This window comes from Ambystoma mexicanum, chromosome 2q (genome assembly GCF_040938575.1).
Source record: "Ambystoma mexicanum isolate Mex_15411 chromosome 2q, UKY_AmexF1_1, whole genome shotgun sequence".
Classification (NCBI taxonomy): domain Eukaryota; kingdom Metazoa; phylum Chordata; class Amphibia; order Caudata; family Ambystomatidae; genus Ambystoma; species Ambystoma mexicanum.
The window spans coordinates 542,175,686-542,200,954 of NC_090924.1; the positions used below are offsets into that span (position 1 = coordinate 542,175,686).

General features: G+C 45.7%; 1 protein-coding gene across 2 annotated transcripts in view; it reads right to left on the bottom strand.

The window, feature by feature from the left end:
• The window catches only part of VILL (villin like), a 354,049-nt gene that overhangs the window by 48,842 nt on the left and 279,938 nt on the right, over nt 1–25,269 (bottom strand). For both annotated transcript variants that reach the window (XM_069647691.1, XM_069647690.1), the window contains exons 12-17: nt 20,858–20,995; nt 18,057–18,215; nt 17,044–17,223; nt 16,673–16,818; nt 7,999–8,143; nt 3,498–3,686 (exon numbers count right to left, since the gene is read on the bottom strand). In XM_069647691.1, the coding sequence (XP_069503792.1) occupies nt 3,498–3,686; nt 7,999–8,143; nt 16,673–16,818; nt 17,044–17,223; nt 18,057–18,215; nt 20,858–20,995 (957 nt within the window). The remainder of the gene's footprint in view (nt 1–3,497; nt 3,687–7,998; nt 8,144–16,672; nt 16,819–17,043; nt 17,224–18,056; nt 18,216–20,857; nt 20,996–25,269) is intronic.

A 25,269-nucleotide genomic window follows, 5' to 3' on the forward strand; every position in this document is an offset into this window, starting at 1 on the left:
TTTTTTATTTTCCATATTTATTGTGAGAAAATAGTAAGTACGTGGGTATCGTTTTAAGGCAATATCTTTGTGACAATGTCTCTTAGTTATCTATAAAATGTGTTCTATGCTCGATGCATCTGTTTGCATTTTTTCCCAGTTTCTACGTGGTTTTAATTATGAAATGTTTAAAAGTACCCCTACATTCAAGCACCTATCAACAACTCTTATAAGATATCAGCCCAATACCTTATAAAGTTTTAGCCCACTTGTAATATTCGACATTTTACACACACAAACAATATGAGCTGTCTCTTCCCTTGGTGGGTTGGAGGGGGAGAGGGGGTGAAAAAAAAAACATTACTATTCACCGAGGCATGTGCATAAGTCCAACTCTCTGGCATCATGCAGCAGAGCCTTTTACATATGCCTGAAGTGGACATTTACAGTTCCCTGGCTTATGCCTACTCTTGGGCAGTTTAGGGAAGAAAAGAAGTTGAGTGCATGCCCAACTTGTCCACTGGGTGGCAGCAGACAGAAGGACTGGACTTACAATAAGGTGATCCTAGACCACTACCACCTGCAGGGGTGCACAAAGGGGGTGCCATATTGAACCTAAAAACGTCTACTTTGGCTCTACTCAAGGGAACGGATGGAGCCCTTTGTCGGAGGTGACACAAATCGTTGCTTCTGATTTTGAGAAAACTTTGGTCTGGTGTTTTTGGCATAATTGAAACATCTTCAGATCCATCTGTAAAACATGATCTCACTTTCTCTGGCTTGTGCCATTGAAAGGTAGAGTACAGCAATGTGTGGGGGTACAGAAGCAGAAGGGCCAAAAGGCGCGTTAGGATGTATCTCTATTGCCAAAAAAAAACATTGTTCTAAATGTTTTTTCTCGAATTGTTTTAACACAGAATGCAGGCAGAGATGCCCCGCAACCCTCCCTGTACCCCTCCCTACCCACTACCCACCAATATTACTAGACATCAACCCACCATCAGCATGTTGATGGTGACATTCGAGAAATTAAAAAAGGGGAAAATACGGTTGAGCAGTTTTTGGTCGAGCAGTAGACCCAACACCCTGAAATGTGAGTGACTCTTCCTTACTGGACCCTACAGAGGCATTTGTTCCTGGTCAAATCGCCACAAATTCCCTACAGGTGATGCACGCATGGCATGGTGATTTAGCACTGCCTCTCCCATCGTATTGTTACACAACTCATATGGGAAATGCTCAGTAATCGGGGCATACAAATTAAGTGGGGAACTGTTGATGTTATTTTCTGAAGATGTTCTCAGGGAGGGGTGTGATAAGGGACTGCCTTGATATAGAAGAGATTCATTGTGTACAATTTCACAAGACCCATTCAATTAAATGAAGTTCTGAAGGTAATTGTGGCCACCGAAGTGGCAATAGCTCCGGGTCCCGATGAAAGTTTGCATATCATCTTGAAGAGATCTCCACCAGCACATCATTTCTTTAACAAGATTAGAGCAAATCAGGCAGGCCTAAAGGCGAACCCCAAAACCCCAGCTCAGCATAGCTACTGACTCTGGCTAGCCCAATGGGGATCCGGTGTAAGTTAACTGTTGCCAATAAAGCAGCTCTGGCACTTGGTTACCCACAAAAATAGTTTGTATATCAATTACTGGGGAGCTTTGCGTGGGGGAGCGGGGGGCATATTATAATTAGGGATGTGCGACGGTGCAGCTGGGAAAGGTATCTAAAAGGTTCTTATTGACTGAGCGTGGGTTGTCCACACTATGATAGGTGGGTCAAGAAGGGCATAACAAAGACATTGGGCCTCATTACGACTTTGGAGGCAGCCATGCCCTTAATAAGGGCATGGCTGCCTCCAAAACCGTGTCCGGGTCTGGGTTCCCTGAATGGGGAATTACCGGGCCTTTCCGAGTTTGGAGGGCCCAGTAATTCCTCCTTCAGGGAACCCGAGCCCGGACCTTCCCCATTCCCATTTGAGCCCCCATAGGGCTCAATGGGAATGGGTGCAGGAGCTAACAATGGGCCGATTACGACCGGCCCGTTGTTATCTCCCTGGTCCCCTCGTGGGACCCGCTCTGGACGTCTGGTAAAACCAGACGTCCAGAGCGGGTCCTGCTAGGGATCCTCGTAATATTGCGGAATGCGTTTAAAGCCGCCGGCACCATTACCGGCGCTGTTAAACGCATTCTGCAATAGTTGTAATGAGGCCCATTGTTTTGGTTGGAACAAATGTTTGCAAGCCTCTTGTTTTTGCCAGGAAAGACCCTACAGCTGCTTAAGGACTACATCTACTGCCGCCATACTTTCACCATGAAGCTTACGTTCAAGACTCATCTGACAGGTTAAACATCATCTGCTAAAGGAAAAATAAAGAGTTGAAATAGCATTTAAGAGGATATAAAAAGAGCATTTAGAAGCCCATCTCCAAAACGGCTATAGAGGATGCCAGTGACAGGAAGGATGTAGAGTTCAGGGGTGGTCAGCAAAAGCTTTTTTCTGGGAAGTAGGCATATGAGCCATACCACAAGCACTGAATGCAATCCCTGGCCACTATATAAAAGAAGATAACATCCGTTTTTATAAAGTGAGTCTTTAAATTCAATACATTTGAAAGTAATTATCAGTATAAAATATGCATACTGCCTTAAGTACATCTTTACTGAGTTGCTTGAAAATGATAATGTGTCTGCAAAGGTATTTTTAGATGACAGATATTCGTGTAAGTATTGAGGGAATCGAAATCCAATTAATTAATTATGTCTGGTTTTTACTTAATTAATTACTTAATTATGTCAACTTTTACTGAAAATATGAAATGAATGAACAAGTAATTACTTAATTACTCAATTATGTCAATGTGCATGCATTCATGAAATTAATGAACAAGTATTGTCTTGCTGAAACAAATTAAATAAAGGTTTGATTTTTTTTTACAAAAGATATATGCTACACATTTTAATAGAAACACTTCAAGGGCAATAAGTGATCATATAAAAATAAATACTATTAGCGGATTCACAAATCTACGCCTGATCCATTCAACTCACGTGAATACCCTTTTTGGTCCACGACCTCCACAAAAATGCATGAACACAGAGGGTGTGTGACAGCGCGCTGTATTAATGTACCCTGCTACGCATACACATACAGGTGACGTAGTGAACGGGATGCTTTGTACTGCTATACGTGCAGGCTGTTGCTAATTGATCAACTAGCAATGTGTAGCCATGAGGGGCACAGTATAGAAGACACTGCTGCATGCTGACGGTCTGCTGCTGCGCAGCGGTGTGACCATTCATTGTACTGTACATCTGCACAATGTTGCAGCTTGACAAACCTATCCACTGTACTCCTGTGTCTTGTGGTAACTCACTGTACCCTGCGTGGCATAGTCTTTTTATAAAGGGATCTACTACCTAGTCTACAGATGAGGGTCTCTGAAAAGCCTGAAACATATAAACATACAGTGACCGCTTTCTGTGAGTGAAGAGCTGTTGTGTGTGGATACTTACACTCCACTTATGTGGATCCCAAGCGCAGAACCATCCTGTGAAAGTTGGTGGTTCGTTCCCCTGCCTCACTGTTATTATGGGAGTCGATAGGTCCCTTCCGGCTGGGTGCGACCTGAGGTATTCCTGGGCTGACATAAGAGATTCCTTCCTCTCGTATTCATTGGAAGATTTTCCAATCCAGAGAAACACCTAAATGACAAAGAATGAAGGATGCACGTCAGTGGAAATACATGGAAATTAAGACAGCAAAATTATATGGATACACATAATCCCTGGGATTAGGATCCCAAGGGAACAAGCAGACCACGCATGTAAATGCATGTAAATGCACAAGAGAGCACATGGACCACAGGAGCAAATGGGTAAGAACGTTCAAGAAGCATGGAAGCCAAATGGTAGGAACAGCCCAAAATTCTAGTAGCAAAAGTCTAAAACCTAAATCTTGGTAGCAAAAGGGTAATAGAACGCAGAAATTTAAACAACAAATAGTAAGAAAGCACATATTCTCTGGAAGCAAAAGTACAAATGCAAAAAGAATACTTGGGAGTCCATGATTATGAATATGCAATTATAAATTATAAAATAGCAAGAATACAAAATGACGCTAGGAGCAAATTCTACAAACACACAGCAATCATGGAAGCAAAATGGAATGCTCGCACAAACATCCTGCGAGTAAAAGGCTAAAAGAGAATCCTATATCCAAAAGGGTAAGATTGCACACAAATCATAGGAGAACATGCACACAGATCCTCAGAGTAAAAGGATAAAAGAACATTAACTATTTATAACATAACAAGATCCATATACCTAAATCTTGCAAGCAAAAGGGTGTTAAGCGTGCACACACAAAAATCTAGGCACAAAGGTCTGAAAACATACAAATAACGTAGTAGAAAGAAATCCGAATATATGAATCAAAGCCGCAAAACATAACAATACATGTTATATTGGAATTAAGGGTAAGAAAAGAAAAGGAAAGCAGACAAAAAAGCTGTGAGAAGACACAGCAATCCTAGCAGCACATTTTAAGGACGATACATTTTTGCAACATAAGGATAAAAACACAAATTATCTTAAGAACAAAGGCGTACGAATACACAGGAATCTAGAGGACAAAAAAGTAAACAAAATTTAAAAGAATCTTGGGTTTAAAATAGTAAGAATACTAAAGAATTGTTGGTGTAAGATAGTGAGAATCAAGACGCTGGGCCTCATTATGAGTATGATGGTCCGGAAACAAGGGTGCCGGTAAGCCTACCAGCACCCTTGTTTCTTGTTTCCAGACCACCACAATCCGAGCCTGCCGGCCGGTGCAGCTGCACCTGACAGGACTGGCCCTGCCGGGCGCAATGGCCCCTATAGGCAGACTGAACGGTGCCAGTGCTTCCATGAACCCATTCCCATGGAGTCCTATGGGATTGCATGGGAATCGAGACTAAGATTTGCCAGCACCTAGCTTCCCGGTCCGCCAGGACTTGTCCCAGTGGCACCGGCAAGCTAGGAGCCGGTAAAATGTTACAAGTCCGGCGGCAACCCGCCAGAAGCATCGGCAGAGTTACCGCCAGAATCATAATGGGGCCCACGTCAGTCAGTTTGATTAAGCAATGTTGATTATGGGTTTTCTGATGACTCTCAGAAACAGTCATAAAAGGTAAGGCAAGGGAAAGGTCCACGGAGAGGAGGAAAAAAGGGGGAGGAAAGGAAAACAACAACACATAGCGAGGGTAAGTACATCAGGAGAAGTTTGGCTGGTGTGGATGGGACACTACTTTCTTGTTGTATAAGTGCCTCATAAATATCCAATACATAAAATAAATAAATACATAAATGCAAAGCAATTGGGCGGGATGCATGCTTTAAAAAATAAAGCAGAAAATTCATCAAAATAAAATCGTCAATAGGGAGATTTTTGATAATTTATTTATTTACTTATATAAAGGAGGAACAATGCTCTTTTGATCACAAAAGAACATGCAATAGATAAGAAATCAGCTTTGACGGGAAGCAGTGAGCTTGTTACAATGGAGTGACTTGGAGGGACATTGTGACCAGGTTGTGGAAGGCAGTAAATCGATCAGTCACCGGGGACAATTCATAAGTGGACATACATAGATTAAGGACAACCAACATTGGACATTTATATCTGCAGGTAGTCGGTATGGCCAGCTGTGCTCTGGATGTGACCAAGATGGGTGAAGTGCTAGAGTGGAGGTAGAGGATGTGAGAGGCAGAGGCAGGTTGAAGGCGAGAGAAATATGTTAGCTAGCAGGCAGATGAGAGGTAGGCTAATAGGGTAACTCGGAGCCGAGGATGTAGGCTTTTAGTTCGGTTTATAACACATTTGTAAGGACTGTTTCATGGATTGTCGGGGGAAGAGAATTCTATGCAAGTGGAGCATGAGGAGAGAAAGAAGATACGCGAAAGGAAGCACAGGGAGGCGAGGAGCCATAAGCGTAGTCAAAAAGGCAGAGCAGGGATTACGAGAAGGCTTGAAGAGTTGAATAGAGGAGGATAGAGTGCTGCCTTACTGTGGATAGAATTGTGAACCAGGAGAAGACATTTAAACCTGGCCTTGTTTTGCATCGGCCAGAAAGAGAAAACCATTATTCTGACATAGAATTGAGAACCACTGGAATCATTCAAGTAAAAAGAGTAAACATAAAGGAATGATACAAAGAAAGAGGAAAAAGTGAAGTATCATCCAAGCCAAAGGTTAACAACACAGAATAATCCTGGGAGAAAGCAAGTAGGAGCATGCATGAATCATGGGTGAAAATAGTAAGAAACATCTGAACAAGAGCTGGAACACTCGACTACTGGAAGGAAAAAGCAAAAAGTGAACTATACGGAGGAACCCTGAAAACAAAAAGAAAAAACACAATGGCTTCTTGGAAGCAAGAGGGTAAGGATGCATGGAAATCACAGAGGAAAAGGGCTAAGAACACGCAGGAATGTAGGAAAACAAAAGAGGTGTGAACACAGGAGCATCCTGGCAATATGAGAATAAGAACACATGGGAATCCTGGGGCATAACATTGTTGACTGCTCGGGACACAGGAGAACACACAAAAATCCCTTTGGAAATGGAATGAAAGGTTTTTAATCGGATACGTGGATAAATACTACAAGAACATCTTGTCTGCCAAACTTGAAGGTTTTCTGATATCTGGCGTACATGCCTTCCACTGCAGAGTGGAGATTAAATATTACCACCCGATACTGAACAGCAGCAGCTATTTTGGTTTTTAATAATCCAGCCCTGAATCATTTCATGCCCTGAAGATGTTCCCTACCTTTGCCCCCAAAAACATCTACAGGCATTTACTAATATATATCGCAAATTCCAGTCTTTCGCTTTTTACTTTTGAACAATGCTATAATGAAAATGCATTGCTCCATGAATGTCACGGTAGGGACAAGCTTTGGTAGGAAAACAGAGACAGTGTAAAGTGGACACACTGGGAGCCCAGGAACTGGCACACCATCTTATATGAACTTTACCTTGTCACCAGTGGCCAAACACTGTTCTCCTCTCCTTTCTTTGCTTCTCTCGCCTAACTATGAAACAACTGTATGTAGTGAGGTAATCAACTTTGATTCATTATGCAGATCCACCACCTTCTGACTTTTCCTGTCTTTGTGACTTTCAGGCAAGAATGGGTGGACTCGCATTCTGCTGTTTCATCTGTTGAGGCCATGGAGGCGCCCTTCCCTTTCTTATGGTCTGACCTTTTCAGGATATCTACTGCCCAGGTACCCCACCAACTAGTCAAGACCTGAACTAACACAAGTGTCTGGTAGCTTCTAAGTCACACTGAGGGTCCAAATATGTTAAAATACCAACAACAAAAAAATGTTGAAAAAAATGAGCCTTATTTAATGAAAATATTTTTAAAAAAAGATTGTACAATACCCTTCCTGCCTGACTGCTCACCTTGGTATACGTGTAGAGGATGGCTTGATATCTTTCTTTCACATCACACTCCCACAGCTCCCTTCTTCTGACTTCAGCCAGACATGCTCGTTCCACGCCTATCAATTTCTGCCCCTACCAAGAGCACTACTCAGGAAGATTCTGCAACTCCAATTTCAACCCCCCAACCCACTTTTACTGCCCTGTTGTCTGAAATCCTATCCCCGTACTGGTGAAGACCAATGAATTCCTGGCCCCCTCTGCATACCTGAAGTTCAGCCTCACCTCACAAACTAAATCACTATGACCATCTATAATGGCTTCCATTCTCAATTTATGTATTTGCTACAGAACTGCTTTCTCTCGAATATATAGTTGACCTTAGAGCCAATAATCAATACCTCTGTCATATTTGTCAATTCTTAAAAAAGCTGGTTTTAACTGCCCAATGGGCATATTGCATTTTGGTAGGACCTTTCAGGGACTGTTTGCTCTCTTTGCATCTGAAACAATCAATTCTAGGAGTATTACAGACTTCTGAATTTGATTTGCAGTGGGGATCACTGGTCGCAGTTTCTGACTGACCTCTTCCCATGTGTCCAGTAGCATGACATCATCCTCGTCCAGGTCATCCTGAGCAAATTCTACCACCTCGGTCATTAGGAATCGTCCGGTCTGATTGGAGCACTCAAATAGCCGGGGCTGGTACCGTGTGACAGCTTCCTGGAACCTGAGGAAAGCACACCAGAAACAGAACCATTAAAACGACTCACAAGTGCAAAAACAACATGCCTGAACAAAATGTTACTGCCAACTTTATTGCACATAGGCACTTCCTGGTAGAGTGTGTCCTCGGACTGATGCACAGTTTATGTAGCACGGGTTCATTGCAGGGTGGAGAATGGCTGGTGGCTAAAATGATGACTTTGAAACCAACGCTTGGAATTTTAATCTCTGCTTCCCCGATTTCCAATGCTCTAATCCTCATTAAATCACGTAATGTTTCTGCCTTAGTTCCCGTTCCTGGCAAAAGCAGTGTGCTTTGAAACCAGCTAACCCCAGTATTAAATTATAAAGACGAACGGAAAACCTACCACGAATACCTGCTCGAACTGAGGGAAAACGCTGTAGATTAAACAAAGGGGGATTATTTTGAACACATTTGTTATTTTAGTCTCAATTGCACACAAGGAATACATCAAACCGAGATGCCAACACTTAATAATTTCTATCAAGTACGACACGTGAGTAAGGATTATTCATGTAATTTAGGGCATTCATTTTAACGATGCAAATAACCATTATGTTTAGTCATATTTAGTCATATGTTCCATAATGCATGAAAGCATTCTATGACCCATAGTGACTAACAAACTCATAGACTATAGTCCCCTTTTCTCCATAATGTATGCGCGCCCCTCCTTATGAATGGGGCCGCAACCTTTTTTCTTCCAAAAAATAGCATTTCCCCTTCAAATGTAGGGGTGCGCATAGGCAAGGTGGGGTGTGACCACGCCCAAATAGCCCTGCCCTCCAGCCTCAGTCCCTTTGTACGTGCCAGACGGCTAATGTAGCCTGAACTATTTTAAAAGGGGGAGGTCGGAGCGTCGTATGGAGGAAAGGAGACTATGGACTAGGAGTATGTTAGGCACTATGGTGAGTAACTTTTTATTACTTCTACGTCCCGTCCCCTTTCCTCCATACTGTAAGGGCAATTGCAACCAATACAGCCCCTAGGGAGGAGTGTAGTTGTTAATTTAGCAAACAAGTTCTTGATGACAGCCTGTCCAAATTGGGCATCCGACCTGGCACTAACATCCAGACAGTAGTGCTTGCAAAAAGCTGATGGCATAGCCAATGTGGCTGCTTTGCTGATAACCTGGAATGGCACCTGTCTCTGGAATGCTACTGCTGCTGTCTTAGCTCTTACTGCGTGAGCATGCATATTTTCAGGGCACAACCTTTTCTTCAGTTTATATGCCTCAGTGATAGCTTCCACCATCCACCTGGCTACAGAAGCCTTGGATGCCTGACATCCCGGCGTAGTACCGCCAAACGTGACCAGAAGGGCATCTGACCTCCTCAACTCTTATGTCCGGTCACGGTAGAATTTGAGAGTCCTCCTGACAGCTAGGCAATGTGAAGCCTTCTCCGCCTCAGATTGAGGATCTGGAAAGAAGGTTGTGTGCACAATCCCCTCGTTGATGTAAAATGAGGAGACCACCATAGGCAAGATCTTTGGGTGTGACCTCATGACCACTTTGTCCTTGTGGAAGACTGTGTACGGTCTGATGCCTCCAATGACTGGATCTTGCTAATTGCCCACGCTGACTTGAGACCAACCAATAGTGTCATCTTGAGGTTGACCCACTTGATGTCAGTAGTAGCCATCGGCTCAAATGGTTTGTGCACCAGTGCTACCAGCACCACATTGAGATCCCGCACAGGGTGATGTTTTTTGGCTGGGGGATAAAGCCTGGCCAGCCCTTGCGAATGTCTCTTCACTACCGGATTGGCTGAGGAAAATGATTGTCCTTCCATATTCCTGCATGCTTGGATTGCTGTCAAATACGTGTGACATGTCTCTACTTACACCCCTGTGCTGTCCAGGTGCATTGAGAATGACAGGACATAGTCCAGCGAGTAGGACACTGGATCCACCCCCTTGTCTTTGGCCCAGTAGCAGAACCTGGTCCACTTACTTTTGTACTGGAGTATAGAGGACTCCTTCCTTGTCATTTGAATTATATCCAGATTGGTTTGTGATAGTCCTAGCTTTTTGAATTTTCAATTGCTCAGGTACCAGGCTGAGAGGGCTGGGGTCTCTGGCTGCGGGTGAACCACTGCCCCCCCCTGCTGTGAGAGGTGCAATAGCCTATTGTCTGCAAGGGAACTGGCCCCTGCCCTGCCATCATCACATGATCTGAGCACCAGATCCTTGCAGGCCAGTCCGGGATCAACAGATTCAAACAGCAATGTGTCACATCCTGGAACATCCTCAACACCCTCTGTATCAATGGCATTGGAGGGAACACGAACACGTAACACCACAGGTTGTTCCAGGAGATTTGAAGGGCATCCCCTTCTAAGTGCCTGCCATTCCCCTTCCAAGATTCAAACCACCTGCACTTCGCACTGCTCTCTGAGGTGAATAGATCCACATCCAGGTAGCCCCAGACCCTGAACAAGGTATTGAGGACCTGCAAGCTCAGTTCCCATTCATAGTTGTCCGCCTGGAGCCTGCTGAGCCTGTCCGCCTCCCTTGTTGCTCTCTCCCGGTAGGTGGATGGCGCTGAGATGAATGCCCAGCTCCATGGCCCACTCCCAGATCTGAATCGCCTTATTGCACAGAATTGGAGACCTTGTTTCGCCTTGCTTGTTGAAGTAAAACATTGAGGCAGTATTATCTGTCCTGATGAGGACCGCTTTGCTCCTGATTAGAGGGAGAAAAGCCCTTAAAGCTAATTGAATTGCTCTCATTTCCAGAACATTTATATGCTTGTCTTGCTGGTGAGGAGACCACAAGCTGCAAAGTTGTCTAGTGTGGTCCCCCAGCCCTCCAGTGAGGAATCCATCATACTGACCGCTGCGGGTTTCCAGCTGGTGGAAAGGGGCTCCTCTCATGATATTTTTATGCTGTCTCCACCAGACTAGATCTGGCTTGACCTCGTCTGGCATAGTGACCTTCTCTGCCTGAATGCCCTTCGCCAGGTCCCAGTGTGCTGCCAGATGCAACTGCAACCATCTAATTTTGAACCTGGCATACAGCACCGCCAAAATACATGCTGCCATGAGGCCCAGAAGGTGCTGATACCACCATTCTGACGTGACTTGCCTGTCCAGGAAATGTAGTGGCCCTGAGTATCTCCTTGCCCTTTTCTTGAGTAGGGAAGATCCTCTGTCTGTTCGTGTCAGCCCAAGAAAGATCAAGGACTTCAACAGGGTAAATTCCGACTTGTTCTGGTGCACCAAGAACCCCAAGTGGTAGAGGAGGTCCATGAGGCATTGCATTGTGACACGTGCTGCCTCCTGCGAGCTGCCCCTGATGAGCCAGTCGTCCGCATATGGATATACATGGCGACACCTGGCTTGGAACATTGCCGCTTTGTTGTTCATCAGTCTCTTAAACACACAAGGTGCAGAGTTGAGGCCGAATGGCAACACTCGATATTCGAAGGGTTGTCCCATCAATGTGAACCACAGGAATTGCCTGTGCGGCTGCCAAATTGGGACGTGCAGCTACGCATCCTTTAGGTCCATGGAGCACATCCATTTGCCCTCAAAGAGAGCCTCTGCGATCTGCGCTGGCGTTATCATCTTGAATTTTTTGAGTGGGAGGTAAAGGTTGAGATAGGACAGGTCGAGTACCACCCTCAGGCCAGCTTGGTTCTTTTTGGTTCCAAAAGGTCTGGAATAGTAACCACAGCCCTTTTAAGCCGGAGGAACCTGTTCCATGGTCTGGGTCTAAAGTAGAGAAGCAATCCCCAAAAGCAAAACCCGGGAACCTATCTGCAGTAAAGGGGGAGCAGGGAGAAATTGGGCTCAGTAAGGGGACAGGAAGACGAAATCCACCTGAAACCACCAAAAGTACCCTGGGGTCTTTCACCAGAGAACGCCATTGAATCTCGCAGAGAGCCAATCTGCCCCCCACTGGTGAGGGGTGGACTGGGACACCTCCCTCATTACTTCTTGGCCTCACAGGCTTGGTTGGAAGAGGGGGACTGAAAGAACCACTTCAGGGTGGTCCGCTGGTGTTTGTGCCTTTGTGGATTAGGCAACCTGTACCTGTCCGGCTGTCTGGACATATGGTCCAGGAAGCCCCTGAAGCTTCCGAATGACCGGTTCTGTTGGTCTAGTCTGCCCTGTGACCGAAAAGGATTGGTTGCCAGATTGGTCAGAATTTCCAGCAATTTTGCCATCTGGGAGCTGGGTCTTCTTTTTGTTGACCTCCTCCCCAGTAGATGAGTGGAAGAGTTCTGCTCCCTCAATAGGGAGGTCCAGGATACACTATGGCACATCTGTGGTGAATTTGGTGGTGTGCAACCATGCTGATCGCTACATGTCTATAGCCATGCATATTCCTCTTGCTGCTATGTCAATGTGTTCCACGGTTGATTCCAGCAAATCCAGTGCCACTACGTTTGCTTCTGCAAGCCTCGCCTTGAAAGCGGCCTGCCTGCTGAGAGGGGGTCTGGCAAGAAGTTAGCGGTTTCTCTTCACAACCTTTGATTGGCGGCTGCCAAGATAGCGCCCGCTTTTTCCTGTCTGAGATGAAGGCCTGAATTTGCATATGCCTTCCTTCTATAAGTCTCCAACAGCTTGTCTTCCTTGCTGAGGAGAGCCGCAGTCGAAGGCCACCGATGCTCCTGAGGTCTGTGGCTTTGCATACAAGGACACCGACACAATTACAGATGAATGTGGCTGCGGATGTGAGGAGAGGTATTTGGCTCAGAGCCTCATGTCCACCGGCAGAGCTGAGTGAGGCTTGAGCCAGCCATTTCTCACTATCACAGATATGTCCTTTTGTAAAGGAATGCCCGACCTGCTGTGTGCACTGAAATCCAGCACCTCTGCTAGCACTCCTGCCTCTGGCTGTTCTTGCTGCGGGGCAGGTACCTCCAGAAACTCTTCTAGCCCATCCATTCAGTTGTGGAAGGCCTTGACCGCTGCTGAAGCCTCTAGATCCTTGTTGTCAGCAGTGTCCTTGGCTGCTTGCACTGCCTCCCCTCTGTTGCCCCTCCCTTTGGACCCCCAACACAAGGACTGGAGTAGGCTCTGCAAGTGTCTGCAGGTCAGGTGCCTTCTCAGCTTGGGTGGTACTGGGCGGTGGCCCCCTGTCTCCCACAGGAGGGATAGGTTGAGTCTGTACCAGTGTGTGTTGAGCTGGGGCCTCCTGCTGTGTAGACTGCAGAGGTGGAGGCCCGTTATCTGCTGGGACCTCGTGAGCCCCATAAACCGTTCAAAAAATGTGTCTTGGCAATGCAGTGGTGCCGAAGGGACCGCCACAGTGGGGACTGCCGGAGATGGCCGAGGTCTCTGCTGAGTCCCGCTGCTCTGAGTGTACCGCAGCGTAGTGGACATAGTGGGGTATGCTGTGCCCCACTGCATTTGAGTGGCAGACCATTCCACACTCAGGGTGGAAACGTGCAAGACTGCCCCTGAGGAACCACTGGGAGGAGGGATGTTATGCTCCCTGGGAGATACCTCATGGCCCGGCGACATCTTGTCACAGAAGGATTTATCAGGAATGTGCAGGAAAGTACTGTCCAGTTTAGAGGCTGAGTCACCAGACCGTGAAGGGCCCAGGAACGGTATCTCAGTGCTAGATGTGACTTTGGGAGATCCCCCGGAGGGCTTGGTGTAAAGAGGTCCCGTCGGGCCAAGTCCCAGTATGAGAGCATGTGTGTCCCTCGGGACGTATCCCGGTATCATAGCGTTGCTGTCCCTCAGCCCCTGTCTCAGGAGGACCCGGTGGCCCCTCATTCTAAAGACTGGTAACTCTAGGAGTCTCAAGTCGTTGGCTGGTGTTAGGGTCCTCAGAACCCCTCCCGCTCGGTGGGATCCCTGGAAAGGAATCCCCCTTGTCGGGTGCTTTAGTAAAATGTTTTGCGCTTACCTTGCTAGGCAACGCATGCCCTCCACCTACTCAACATCCACAGCAGCAGATGAAAGTGCAGCCATCACACAGCAACAATCAAACATTTGGAGGGGATTGCTTTCTGAAATCTCCCTAACACAAAAGGAGCTACCAACCCACAAATCAACTTTCTGAAAACAAAAGAGTGCCAAAAATAACTCCAGGGGAAGAGGGCCTTGGAGCAGCAGAGTAGGAATGTGACCAGAATTTACCCCCCAAATTGCAGGGGAAGCATTCTCTATAATGGCAGCTGGCCCAATTAATGACTTCTTCCTCTGGAGCGGCAGGACTTCACAGTCTCCCTGTCACTGAGTATATCCAATCCCATTGTGTGTCGTATCCAGTCCAAAAGGGTGTAACCATTCATCTTAAGCCCTATATGAAGGCCAGCTGCCACCGCATAAATGAAATGGAGTGCTGGGTTTGCAGAGAAGGCCTTTGGAAGCAATGGCAGAGGTGGAGAAGGAGCTTTTGCAGGAATCTAAAGGTGGAGCGCAAGGATTGGAGCAAGGGAAAGGAGGATGTAGGTCAGGGAGGAGTTTGGAGGATGTGAAGATTGAGGAAGAGACAAGGAAGACAATCAGGAGGCGTGAGGAGGAGGTAAAGGAGAATTAGGAGGTAATAGGGAGGGGGAGGCCAATAAAGGAGATGTGTGTTAGGGGACTGATGAGAAAAAGAGGTGGAAGTCCAGTAAAAGAGAGGAGATGAAAGGCGTGATTAGAAGTGGACAAATGTTAGGTGGAGAGAGGAGGAATGTAACAGGAGTAAAGGGAAGGTGTAAGAGATACTTGAAGAGGAGAAGAGAGAGAGAGAGAAGGAAGGGACAGGAGTTGCAGGACATGTGCACTTAAGCACAAGGCAACTGTTACTTGTACTGGAGGTAGCCATAGATGGGCTGTCAGGGACTAGAAATGATCTCAAGACAGTGAGGTCAGAAGGACCCTCTGATCACACCCGCAGAAGAAGCTCAGGAGGTCAGCCTTTTGGTGGAAGCTCAGGAGGTCACTTACACCTCACCCAGACCTAGCTCTTGCCACTATTCCGAGTGTGCAGGAGCACATAGGGCCCTGAGTCTCAGAAGAAAGGGTCTCTCATAAGAAGGGGAAGGGACGAAAAAAAGCTGGATTTACAGGATTACAAGAGTAATGTTCGTTTGAACCTGGAGACATTTGTTGTAAAACAGGGACATTTTGGTTGGAACCCAGAGACTTGTGTCAGGATTCAGAGATTCTGTGTCAATCAAGAGACTATACCATTGTACCAAAGGAGAAGCTGTCCAGTAGAGTGATAGGGAGGACATTTAAAATCCCACCTGCCATCCTGACAAAGAAAAGAAAAAACGCTTGGACCATAATTAAGGTGCTGAGCCATATGCAGTGTTTGTTACATACCACAGCAGTGCAGGTTTCTAAATAAAAGTGTGCATAACACATGCGCAGGCAGGTGAAAGGCTCCTTTAGCCTCCATACCCATTTCCTCACTCGCCCTTCTGCAGAAACTGCTAACAGGAGCTAGAGTCATGAGTGCTAAGAAGGGACAAACCACTCACAGTTGAAAGTCTGAAGAAACACAGTGGAGTGTCAGGAGGGTGGCGTGTGGTTCAAACACATTAATGAAAAAACGGATGAAGCATTCCTGACTACTCCTTTTTTATGAATTTATTTGATGAACATACAATAAATATGTAATGGTATTATATCCCACATGGCGGTCCAACTTCAGATAGCAATTAGGTGCGGGCACACTGGGAGCTGGCTCAACACTACTTTATTCCTCCAGTGCCGACTGTAAAACTGCCCTAACGTTATGCCCAACTCCTCCCTATCCGTCCACCCCACACCCCGTGCCTTCCGGCTCCCTCCCGTGTCATGTGACTCCTACATGCTGGCTTTGCTCACAACATTACAAATGGGAAGGCGTAGTATGATAAAGGCCAAAAAATAAAACAAAGCGAAAAAGTGCAGCCAAGCAGCAGAAAAAGAGGAAAAGAGAAGGGTGAGGGGAGGGAAAGTATTTCAAGCATGGTGCAGACCCCGGTTTTGGAACAAAATAATACAAATTAAATGCATTTCACCCAAATAAAAAATAAAATTTTAAGCAGTTTGTCCAAATCACAAAGTACTTATTTGCACATAGAACCAAGTATTTCACAGTACACCTCAGGGATGAAGAGAGTGATCGATTCCATAAGGCAATGTGGGAAGCGGGGACATTTTGAGGAAAAGTTGTAAACTACCGGCTCTGAATGGGATGCACCTAAGTAACTGATGTGGGGCACATATCAAATAACATTGAACCCAATTGAATAGAATGAAAAATTGTTTCGGGGCAACACATTACATGGCAACACTTTCGCAGGAAACTGTCACTGTCCTTTGATCAGCATGGGTCAAAGAACTAACTTGAAAATGTTATTTGATAGACATCTGGAAAAGGGGTTAATTCATTTCCTGTAAATAAACAACAGCCAGTACAATCCAATGCTCTGTGTGCAAGGCCTGAAGAGCCCATCATTTTCACAGTTTACTGTTCCATATCAGGGCTAGACCACAGAGGTTCATCGCGATCCAGCCATTTTAACGCAAGTAACTAACTCTTTTTCTATGAAACATTGGCTAGTACCTCTTTTCGCTGGAATACGGTGATTTCCCTCCCAACGCAACCCAGAACTCTGCTGGTTCCTGGCCCTCAAGGATTGTCTGCTTGTCCCGTTTGGAAATGGCATTTGCCACGGTCTTGGCCATCTCTCGCTCGTCACCACTGCAGCCCTGGACACAAGATAAAGAACAGTTGCCAGAGTCAGAATACATACTCCCCCGGCAAAGTGGATGGTTTCCTTGATGGTTGCGCCCAACAACTGGCATGCACAAGCACTCTCAAGACAGTGTCAATTCATCCTGCCAGCAATGAAGGGAGGTGTGTCCTCTGTTGATTTGTGAACAACCCATGTACACACTGATACAATCATGACCCTTGCCTTTGCAGTTGCTTACCTTCCCACACCAGAGGTAGCATTCCTGTTCAGTCTTCAGCACAAAGACATCATTGGAGTTCAAGGAGGATGCTCGAGCCGGCACCTCTGTCGCCTTGGTGTTGAATTCTTCTGTCCCTTTCACTTGGAACAATCTGATGGGGGGCTCTGGTTCCTTCTTTTCAGCCCGGCTTGTTCCGCCCTAGAATTTCCAAAAATTGGAAGACCAGGATCAAGACATGGGCGGAGCAATTCTTGCAGCCCATAGGCCAAAGAAAATTCCCCATCCAACTAGACACCGTTAAAGCAACTCACTATAGTGTTGCCGACATTATGATGAAAAAAGAACCAAAAGATACAGGTTATCGCAAGTAATTACCAAGTAAGCAGAAATGTAGCATTAAGAGGCTGTATTGTAAGACATTTCTATCTAGATGCCGTCCCCGCCTCTCATCCCTGCAATCCTGTACAGCTGTACCCCTCCTATGTGGCCCTCTGTATCCTACCTCCTGCTGTAAATCTATTCTGTTGTTACCTCTGAAAAGCGCTCCGTTATATATCTGTATTGGTGTATACCTCTGTAAAGCGCTCCGTTGCTTCTCGAAGCTAGGTCCACTCTCAATAACTCCCATAATAATAATACAAGTAATAATAGTAATAATGTTTGGATGATATAGCTCATTAACATGATAGTGCTTTCAATACTTGTAAAGAAGGAAGATGGTGTTTGCGGTTTAGAAGAGAATACGATGCACTGGATATTCTGCTTGCTGCCTCCAAATTGCATAAGGCTGGCCCATCTGCATGAAAAGGCTCTATATGAGGGCATATTCTGCTTGTCTCGTCTATCCCACCTCGAGACACAAGCTCCTACATTGTATGTGGGCTTCCCGCTCAAGCATCAATAGGTAAGTGTTGCAAGGCCATGGCAAAGTCCCAATGCTCAAAACTCTAAAATATCAATGGAAGGGAAGGAGAAGGGTTAAGCCTCTCTATCTGGGAACGGGAGGATCACATTAACATGACAACTGTTACCTCATAAATGATCATTTTGCCCTTGAAGATTGCTTGGAAGTGCCTTGGCTCCTTGCCCATCGTTACTCGGATTTGAACCGGCTCATCGTTGTACTTTCGATCCAGTTCCACGGCATGGAAAGCGCATGAAGTGATCTCATCAATGCTGGCATGGCGACCCTGGAATTCAGTCACAGTTGTTACATATTGCCACAGGTCAGCATGCTAACCTCCCTGATAACCCATCTTCGTTGGACCTACCCTGCTTTTAATCCATATTATGCTATTGCAGAAAAGAACTGACTGGCTTTGTTGGGGGTTCAGTCACCATAAGACACAGCCCCCGTGACGCTGGGAGCCTTGCATTGGTTGCAAGTCTGAGCAACAAGCAAAACAGAACATTTAAAACCTCATATTGTTTCCCACTGAGCAAAATGATCGTGGCCCCTATGAAGATGCATTATATAACAAATCTGGGTCTGAATACCAGCAACAAAAGACCCTCTTTGCAGTATCCGACCCTTAAAGGCCGTCCACTCAAGGTTGGTCTCTTGTTCTGAGCCCCCTCTTGAGGTCCTTTTGGGGGGGAGTCCCCCTGCTCTTCCCCCCGCTGCATGGTACCCTCTGCCCCCACCCCACCCACTTACCTGCTGTGGGCTTCGACTGTCTTCCTTGTCGGTCTGCAGGCTGCAAAGACGCAAGCCCCACATGCAGCACCCACATGCAGCACCCACATGCAGCACGGTGTTCTTCTGTATGCAACCTTTTGTGTGTCAGGCTTCCGTCTTTGCAGTCTACAGACTGCAATTGTATAAAACACATTCTAATGTATACAATTATAAGCAAAAGTGCAATAGATTATTAAAGTATTTGTCAACAAATTCAGCAGTAAGCTTTCTAATATGGCCGATAAGACCACTGCATGACTCCAAAGTAATCATGTCTCCTGACCCACACTTCGAGAATTAATTAAATGAAACCTGGCGACTTACTCAGGTTTTACTGATACCATGCAAGTAACTTTAAGAACAAATAAGACTCACAAAAAAATACAGAATTCTCTTCTTATAACTACTTGTGAGATATGACATCAATCAGTAGTTGGGCACAACCTTTAAACGTCACAACTTGTTTATAGGTGAAGAGTTCTGAGTCCAGATTACAGAAGGGCAGTGCCGCTCCTTGTGCAGTCGACTGATTCTTTAGCTCATAAATTAGAGCTGTTGCAACAGCAAAGACAATCCGGCTTTGTTGTCTCACCGGTACAAGCTCATGTGGAACAGAGCGTGTGTGCTGTACACAGGGCATTGCAAATCTGCTGTAACTGTGCCTTGATTTTCTTAATGAATTTTTCATCTATATAGTACCTATTATCACTATGGTCCAAACACTAATTTAAAACGTACTTTGCAAAACAAACAGTGCCAGGTGTAAGGCCAATAACAAGCAGGCGTTTTGTTTGGCTTTTGGTCTAATCAATTACAAGCGAACCTTAACTCGTCAAGTACACTTTTTGAAAGCCATTTCATTTGTCCAATGCAAACATTTCAAAAACTATACATGAATAGTAAAGTTTATCCATGTGTAGACCAACAGCCAAATTAACAGCGCTGAAACGGACATGCTTTAACTCTTCTGAACTTCTATGACCTTGTTTATGACATTTTCAACTGGCGATTCAGCGTGAACTTGTTTTGTCTAAATTCCCTTTCTTTTGGAGTCCAACTCTTAGAAATCCAGGCGATTCAGGTTATGCCGAAACAGGTTTTCCCATGCTCACTTGCAAGATATCAATATTTGTCAGATATCTATAAAAATCTGCATGTGTATTTAAATGCTATCATCAACTATCTGCTTCTGTTCTCTTGAAATGGCTATTTAGGTGTTTCAGTGCAACCCAAAGACACTCATTTCTTCAATGTACCAGAATTGTTCAGACACTAAACCATTTAGGTTGGCACTTCTTAGGAATGTGTACATCACTCTATGCATATGGCATCGGAACATTCTACGTCCATCATTCTCCATATGCGCTGCATATGCGCCTACCTCTCCCAAAGTGCCTACTCACACTGTTGAACATGACGACATCCCAGGAATTTCCCTGTTGGTCATCTCCTTAATAATTACTTTAGAATGTAATTACATTTTTCCCTCCTTTTTGTTTTCTGTCCCCTTCTTTAGTACGAGTTGTTTAATGTTGTTTTGTGTGTCTTTTTTTATTTCTCACCTGGGAAAACCTGAGCGCTCCAAACTTTTCCACTATGTTTCAAAATTCAGTCATGAATTAGTGAAGTCAGATTATTTTAAGAAAGGCGTTACTGCAAAAATATATTTTTCAAGAAATGCCTCCTACGAGGTATTACATCAAAGGTGTTATCACAAGTTTGGCCTGTAATAAAATAACTATTTTCTGATTGTCAAAGATCAATACAATGGGTACGATTCATGGAAATCTTTGCACTGTTCAAAGTGAATTTGCACTGCTGAAAAGTGAATTTGCACTGCCGACACAAACCCTGATTCATGGAACTGTGCAAAGTGTATTTTTGCAGTGCAAAGTCTGTGCAAAGTCATTTTGACTAGGCAATAACTTTGCACTGCAAAAATACACTTTGCACAGTTACATTATCAGGATTTGTGTCGGCAGTGCAAAGTCACTTTTCAGCAGTGCAAATTCACTTTGAACTGTGCAAAGAATTCCATGAATCGAGCCCAACGTGTTTTTTACGTAATGTCATGATTTCCTGCTGATTGCGCGTGCATTAGCCAACCAGAGAAAATGAGATCTTCATATCAATAATCAGCTGTGTTTTACTTACCAACCACATGTAGAGCAAGTAATTCGGCTTGCCTGATTTCATGTAGGTGTATAGCACCAGGTAACAGTCTCCTCCGAAGAACCTTCCATGTGTGCTCGGATCCACTTCTGATATTTCCGAACCCTCGATCCGCCACACCTGCAAGAAGAAGAACTAATGAGATGAGGAACACTGCTCCCAAAAAAAAAAACATACATTGCCGATGATTCGCCCCCCACCCACAAAGCAAACATCTATCAAGATGTGGATCTGGTGATCTTGGAGGGGTGGGGTTCACAACCCCCTCGAACATACTTTCAAGAAAGACAAGCTTGATGCTTCTCTTTTAATACATGGAGAGGAGCCATCTACAGCATTTATCATAACCAAAAGGAAGGGGGCACACACATTTTCAGTGGGTATAGTTTGGAAAACACTAGCTTCCTATACCTATTTCTTTCCCATCTTCCGCAGATGTCACCTATGAGAGGTCGGGGAGGGAGCCTTTTTATCGTCAACGTCCATTCCGTTTCCATCCTGATATTCCTTCACCTGCTTCTTTCACTTCCCAAACCAATCACTCTGCTCTCCTCCAAGTCTCCTCCTCCTTGCTCATAGCCGCCTCTTTTCCACTCCTACAGCCATGCCCTTCTCACCTCCAGAACACTTCTCATCATTGCCCATGCTTTCTCAAACTATCAAACCTGTCTGCCGGAACTTGCCCTTTTACAGTGGTCTAGTCCCTCTCCTTGGAATCACCCCACTTCTACTGCCATTAGATTTGCTGAATAATTAGTTGCCATACTGCACTGGTGTTTTTGGATGTGCTGGCAATAATAGAACCACTATCCAGGCTGCTCCCCTTTCACCAATGCTCCAAGCAGCGAGCCAATATAAGGACAAGTCACTATCTTGCCTGAGTATCTGCATCGCGCACACTATGGAATGCTTCAAGCGGTTTGCTAGTTTACACGTACCAATGCTTATGAATAGGCTTGTTTAAACATGCGGCTTACAAACTTTAGTTTGGTAAGTGAACATTTAGGTATCTACATGCCCATGGGTGTAGATTGCACACCTTCCAGCTACTTCAGAGGCTGGTCTTGTTCTTGTAAAGGTGCTTTATAAGTAGTTACACCCATTTGAAAAGTCCCTGCCATGCTGTTATGGAAAGGTGGGGTGGACCTGAGGATCTTCCCCACGCCACCCTAGACCCAGTATCGCATAGCAGCTAGCAGTACCAGCCTGGTTGGTCACCCCATTCCTTAGCCTTAGAGCCAGGGAGGGCACTTGTCCAGAGTTTCCATGTTTCCATTGCGACAAACCCTACATACTCCCACTTTGTAGAGTCCCATTTAATACTAATTTTGCACAATCCAAGTGTACTTCTAGTTTATGAAGACCAATGCACCAAACTGTTAAATCCCACATCAGCCCCAAATATCATGGAGTACACATAATTGCCGGAGAAACACTGTTTGTACAGCTCAAACCGAGAAAGAGACAACATACATCCATCATGAGAGGACAAAACAGTGAATATGGCAAGTGAAATATGCACAAGATCACACTGTGAATAGCTTTGAGCCAAACAACATGCACTGAGGAATCAAGACACATGTACACTAAAACCCAGGATGTGCAAGTAGAGCGTGATAAGAAAACAAATAAACGAAAAGGGATGTAGGGTAAGCACTTAGAAGCTCCTTATGATTACAAAGAAAGTCGGCAAGCTCCTTACCACCCACAATTGCTGTTACAGGTACTGTCAGCGCTAAGTCCACAAAAAGGGAAAGCAACAACAGGATCTGTGAGCTAACACCCTTGATGGTATTGTATAAGGTAACTTAAACACAATACTCATGAGAACGAAAATTACCACCAGAAATGTCAGCAAAGCCCATGAACCCTGTTGATCAAACAGGGACCCAGAAAGGCTATAACAGCAAAGGGAGGATAACTTAATACATAAGACTCCCGACAAGGGACAAGTAGGAAGGGAATAGTTTCTTACCTGTAACTCCATTTCTCCAGCATTGGTATCTTTCATGGATTCACATGCTTAGAATATTCCCCGTCGTCAGGCTGGGAATCCCCGGTACATTATATAGACCCTTTCCCGTAGGAAAACTTTTTCGACGCTTATGCGTCCTATCCACCTCATTTTGTATCATGCGTGCCCGCGCCGTCAGGACGCCATGCTATAAATACAGGACCCGCCCCCGCGCTCCCTCAGATTTCGGCCCCCAAAGTAGTGGGGGAACCAGTTTGCATGCCCAGGGGAGGCAGGCGGGCGCATGTGAATCCATGAAAGATACCAATGCTGGAGAAATGGAGTTACAGGTAAGAAACTATTCCCTTCTCCAGCATTGGATCTTTCATGGATTCACATGCTTAGAATAGATTACATAGCAGTACCATCCCGAAAAGAGGAGGCGTGCATGCAAACTCACATACTTTCCTCACAATGCCCGTTCCCTATGGTCGTGTACCCATCAGCAATTGTTAACATAGAAAACGAACAATATTCAATCATAATTGCAACAAGATCTAACCCCTCAACCGGGGCTTACCTTATTGGAATAGGTGTCGAAGCACCGCCTGTCCCATCCGAGTATCTTCGGCATGTTGTTGTGACAGGCAGTAATGGCGGGTAAAAGTGTGTGTAGCCGCCCAGGTAGCCGCCATGCAGATGTCCCCCAAAGGGACTCCAGACCACAGCGCCGTCGACGATGCCGCCGCTCTAGTTGAATGAGCTCTTGGGCGTCGCAGAAGTGGCTTCCCAGCCTTGGAATGGCAGTACGAAATGGTAGACGATACCCATCTTGACAGTCCTTGCTTTGAAATGGCTTTGCCTTTAGCACCCAAACCATAGGCCACGAACAATTGCCTCGTTTTCCTGAAAGGTTGCGTGCGATGAAGATAAAACTTGAGAGCCCTTTTCACGTCTAATGTGTGTAACGTGCGCTCCGCTCCCGAGCATGGCTCTGGAAAAAACATAGGTAAGACAACAGAGGAATGTTTGTGGAACACTGAAGGAGCTTTCGGTATGAACTGTGGGTTAGTGGCAAGGACCACCTTGTTCTTGAAAAATCTTAAGTATGGTGGGTCTACCATTAGAGCTTGGATTTCCGAAATACGTCGGGCTGAAGTGATGGCCACCAGGAAGGCCAATTTCCACGACAAAAACTTTAGAGACGATGATGACATTGGTTCAAAAGGAGGTTTCATAAGAGACGCTAACACCAGATTGAGGCTCCACACCGGAGGAAATCTCTTCTCGGGAGGGAAACCCCTAAACAAACCTTTAAGGAAGTGCTTAATCAGGCGGTCGCTGAATAATGGTGCGGAATGTCGTTGACGTGTAAACCTGGAGATGGCGGCCAGGTGTACTTTTATCGACGACACCGATAAGCCCTTTTGAGCTAAGGACAGCAAGTATGGAAGGAGCTGTTCCGGCGTAATCGACTGCGGAACCAAACCTGGTTGATCCACACACCACTGACAGAAACTCCTCCATTTGTACGAGTATGAAGTGTTTGTGGAAGGTGCTCTTGCCGCTTGCAGAATACGACGACACTCCTCCGGAATCGTTAGCTGACCAAATTCGGCGAAGTCAGGAGCCAGGCCGTCAACTTGAGGCTGTCCGGGTCGTGATGCCAAACGATACCCTCCTGTCGAGACAGAAGGTTGGGGATCTTCCTGAACCTCATTGGCTCCGCCGCCGCTATGTGCAGCAGGTCTGAAAACCACACCTGTCTGGCCCAATACGGGGCCACCAGAATCATCCGACATGGGTACTTGAGGATCCATTGCAACGTCCTCCGGATAAGAGGAAATGGAGGGAATGCGTACAGGAATTTGTTCGTCCATGGGAAGGAGAACGCATCCCCCAGTGAGCCCTGCTGAGGCCATCTGCTTGCATACTGCGGGCATTTCCTGTTGTCCTTCGTCGCGAACAGATCGATGGAAGGATGTCCCCACTTCTTGAATACATGTTGTAGTTGCTGGTCGTTCAGCACCCATTCGTGAACTTCGTTCATTTCCCTGCTGAGGGCATCGGCCTCCACATTTCTCACACCTGGCAGGTGGAACGCCAAGATTAGCATGTTGTGTTGCAGGGCCTAATGCCAGATTTTCTGTGCCTCCATCGACAGGGACCTGGAACGTGTTCCTCCTTGTTTCCTTAGGTAAAACATTGTAGTCGTGTTGTCCGTCATGACACGCACCACAGAGTCTCTCAATTGAGGAAGAAAAGATTTTAGAGCCCACCGCACTGCTCTCAGTTCTAGCAGGTTGATATGCAGGGAGGACTCTTGTAACGACCACCGGCCTTGTACCTGTAACGTATCCAGATGAGCTCCCCATCCGCTCAGCGATGCATCCGTCACCACCGTCTTCTGGAACTCCGGTTCCACCAGAGGCATTCCTTT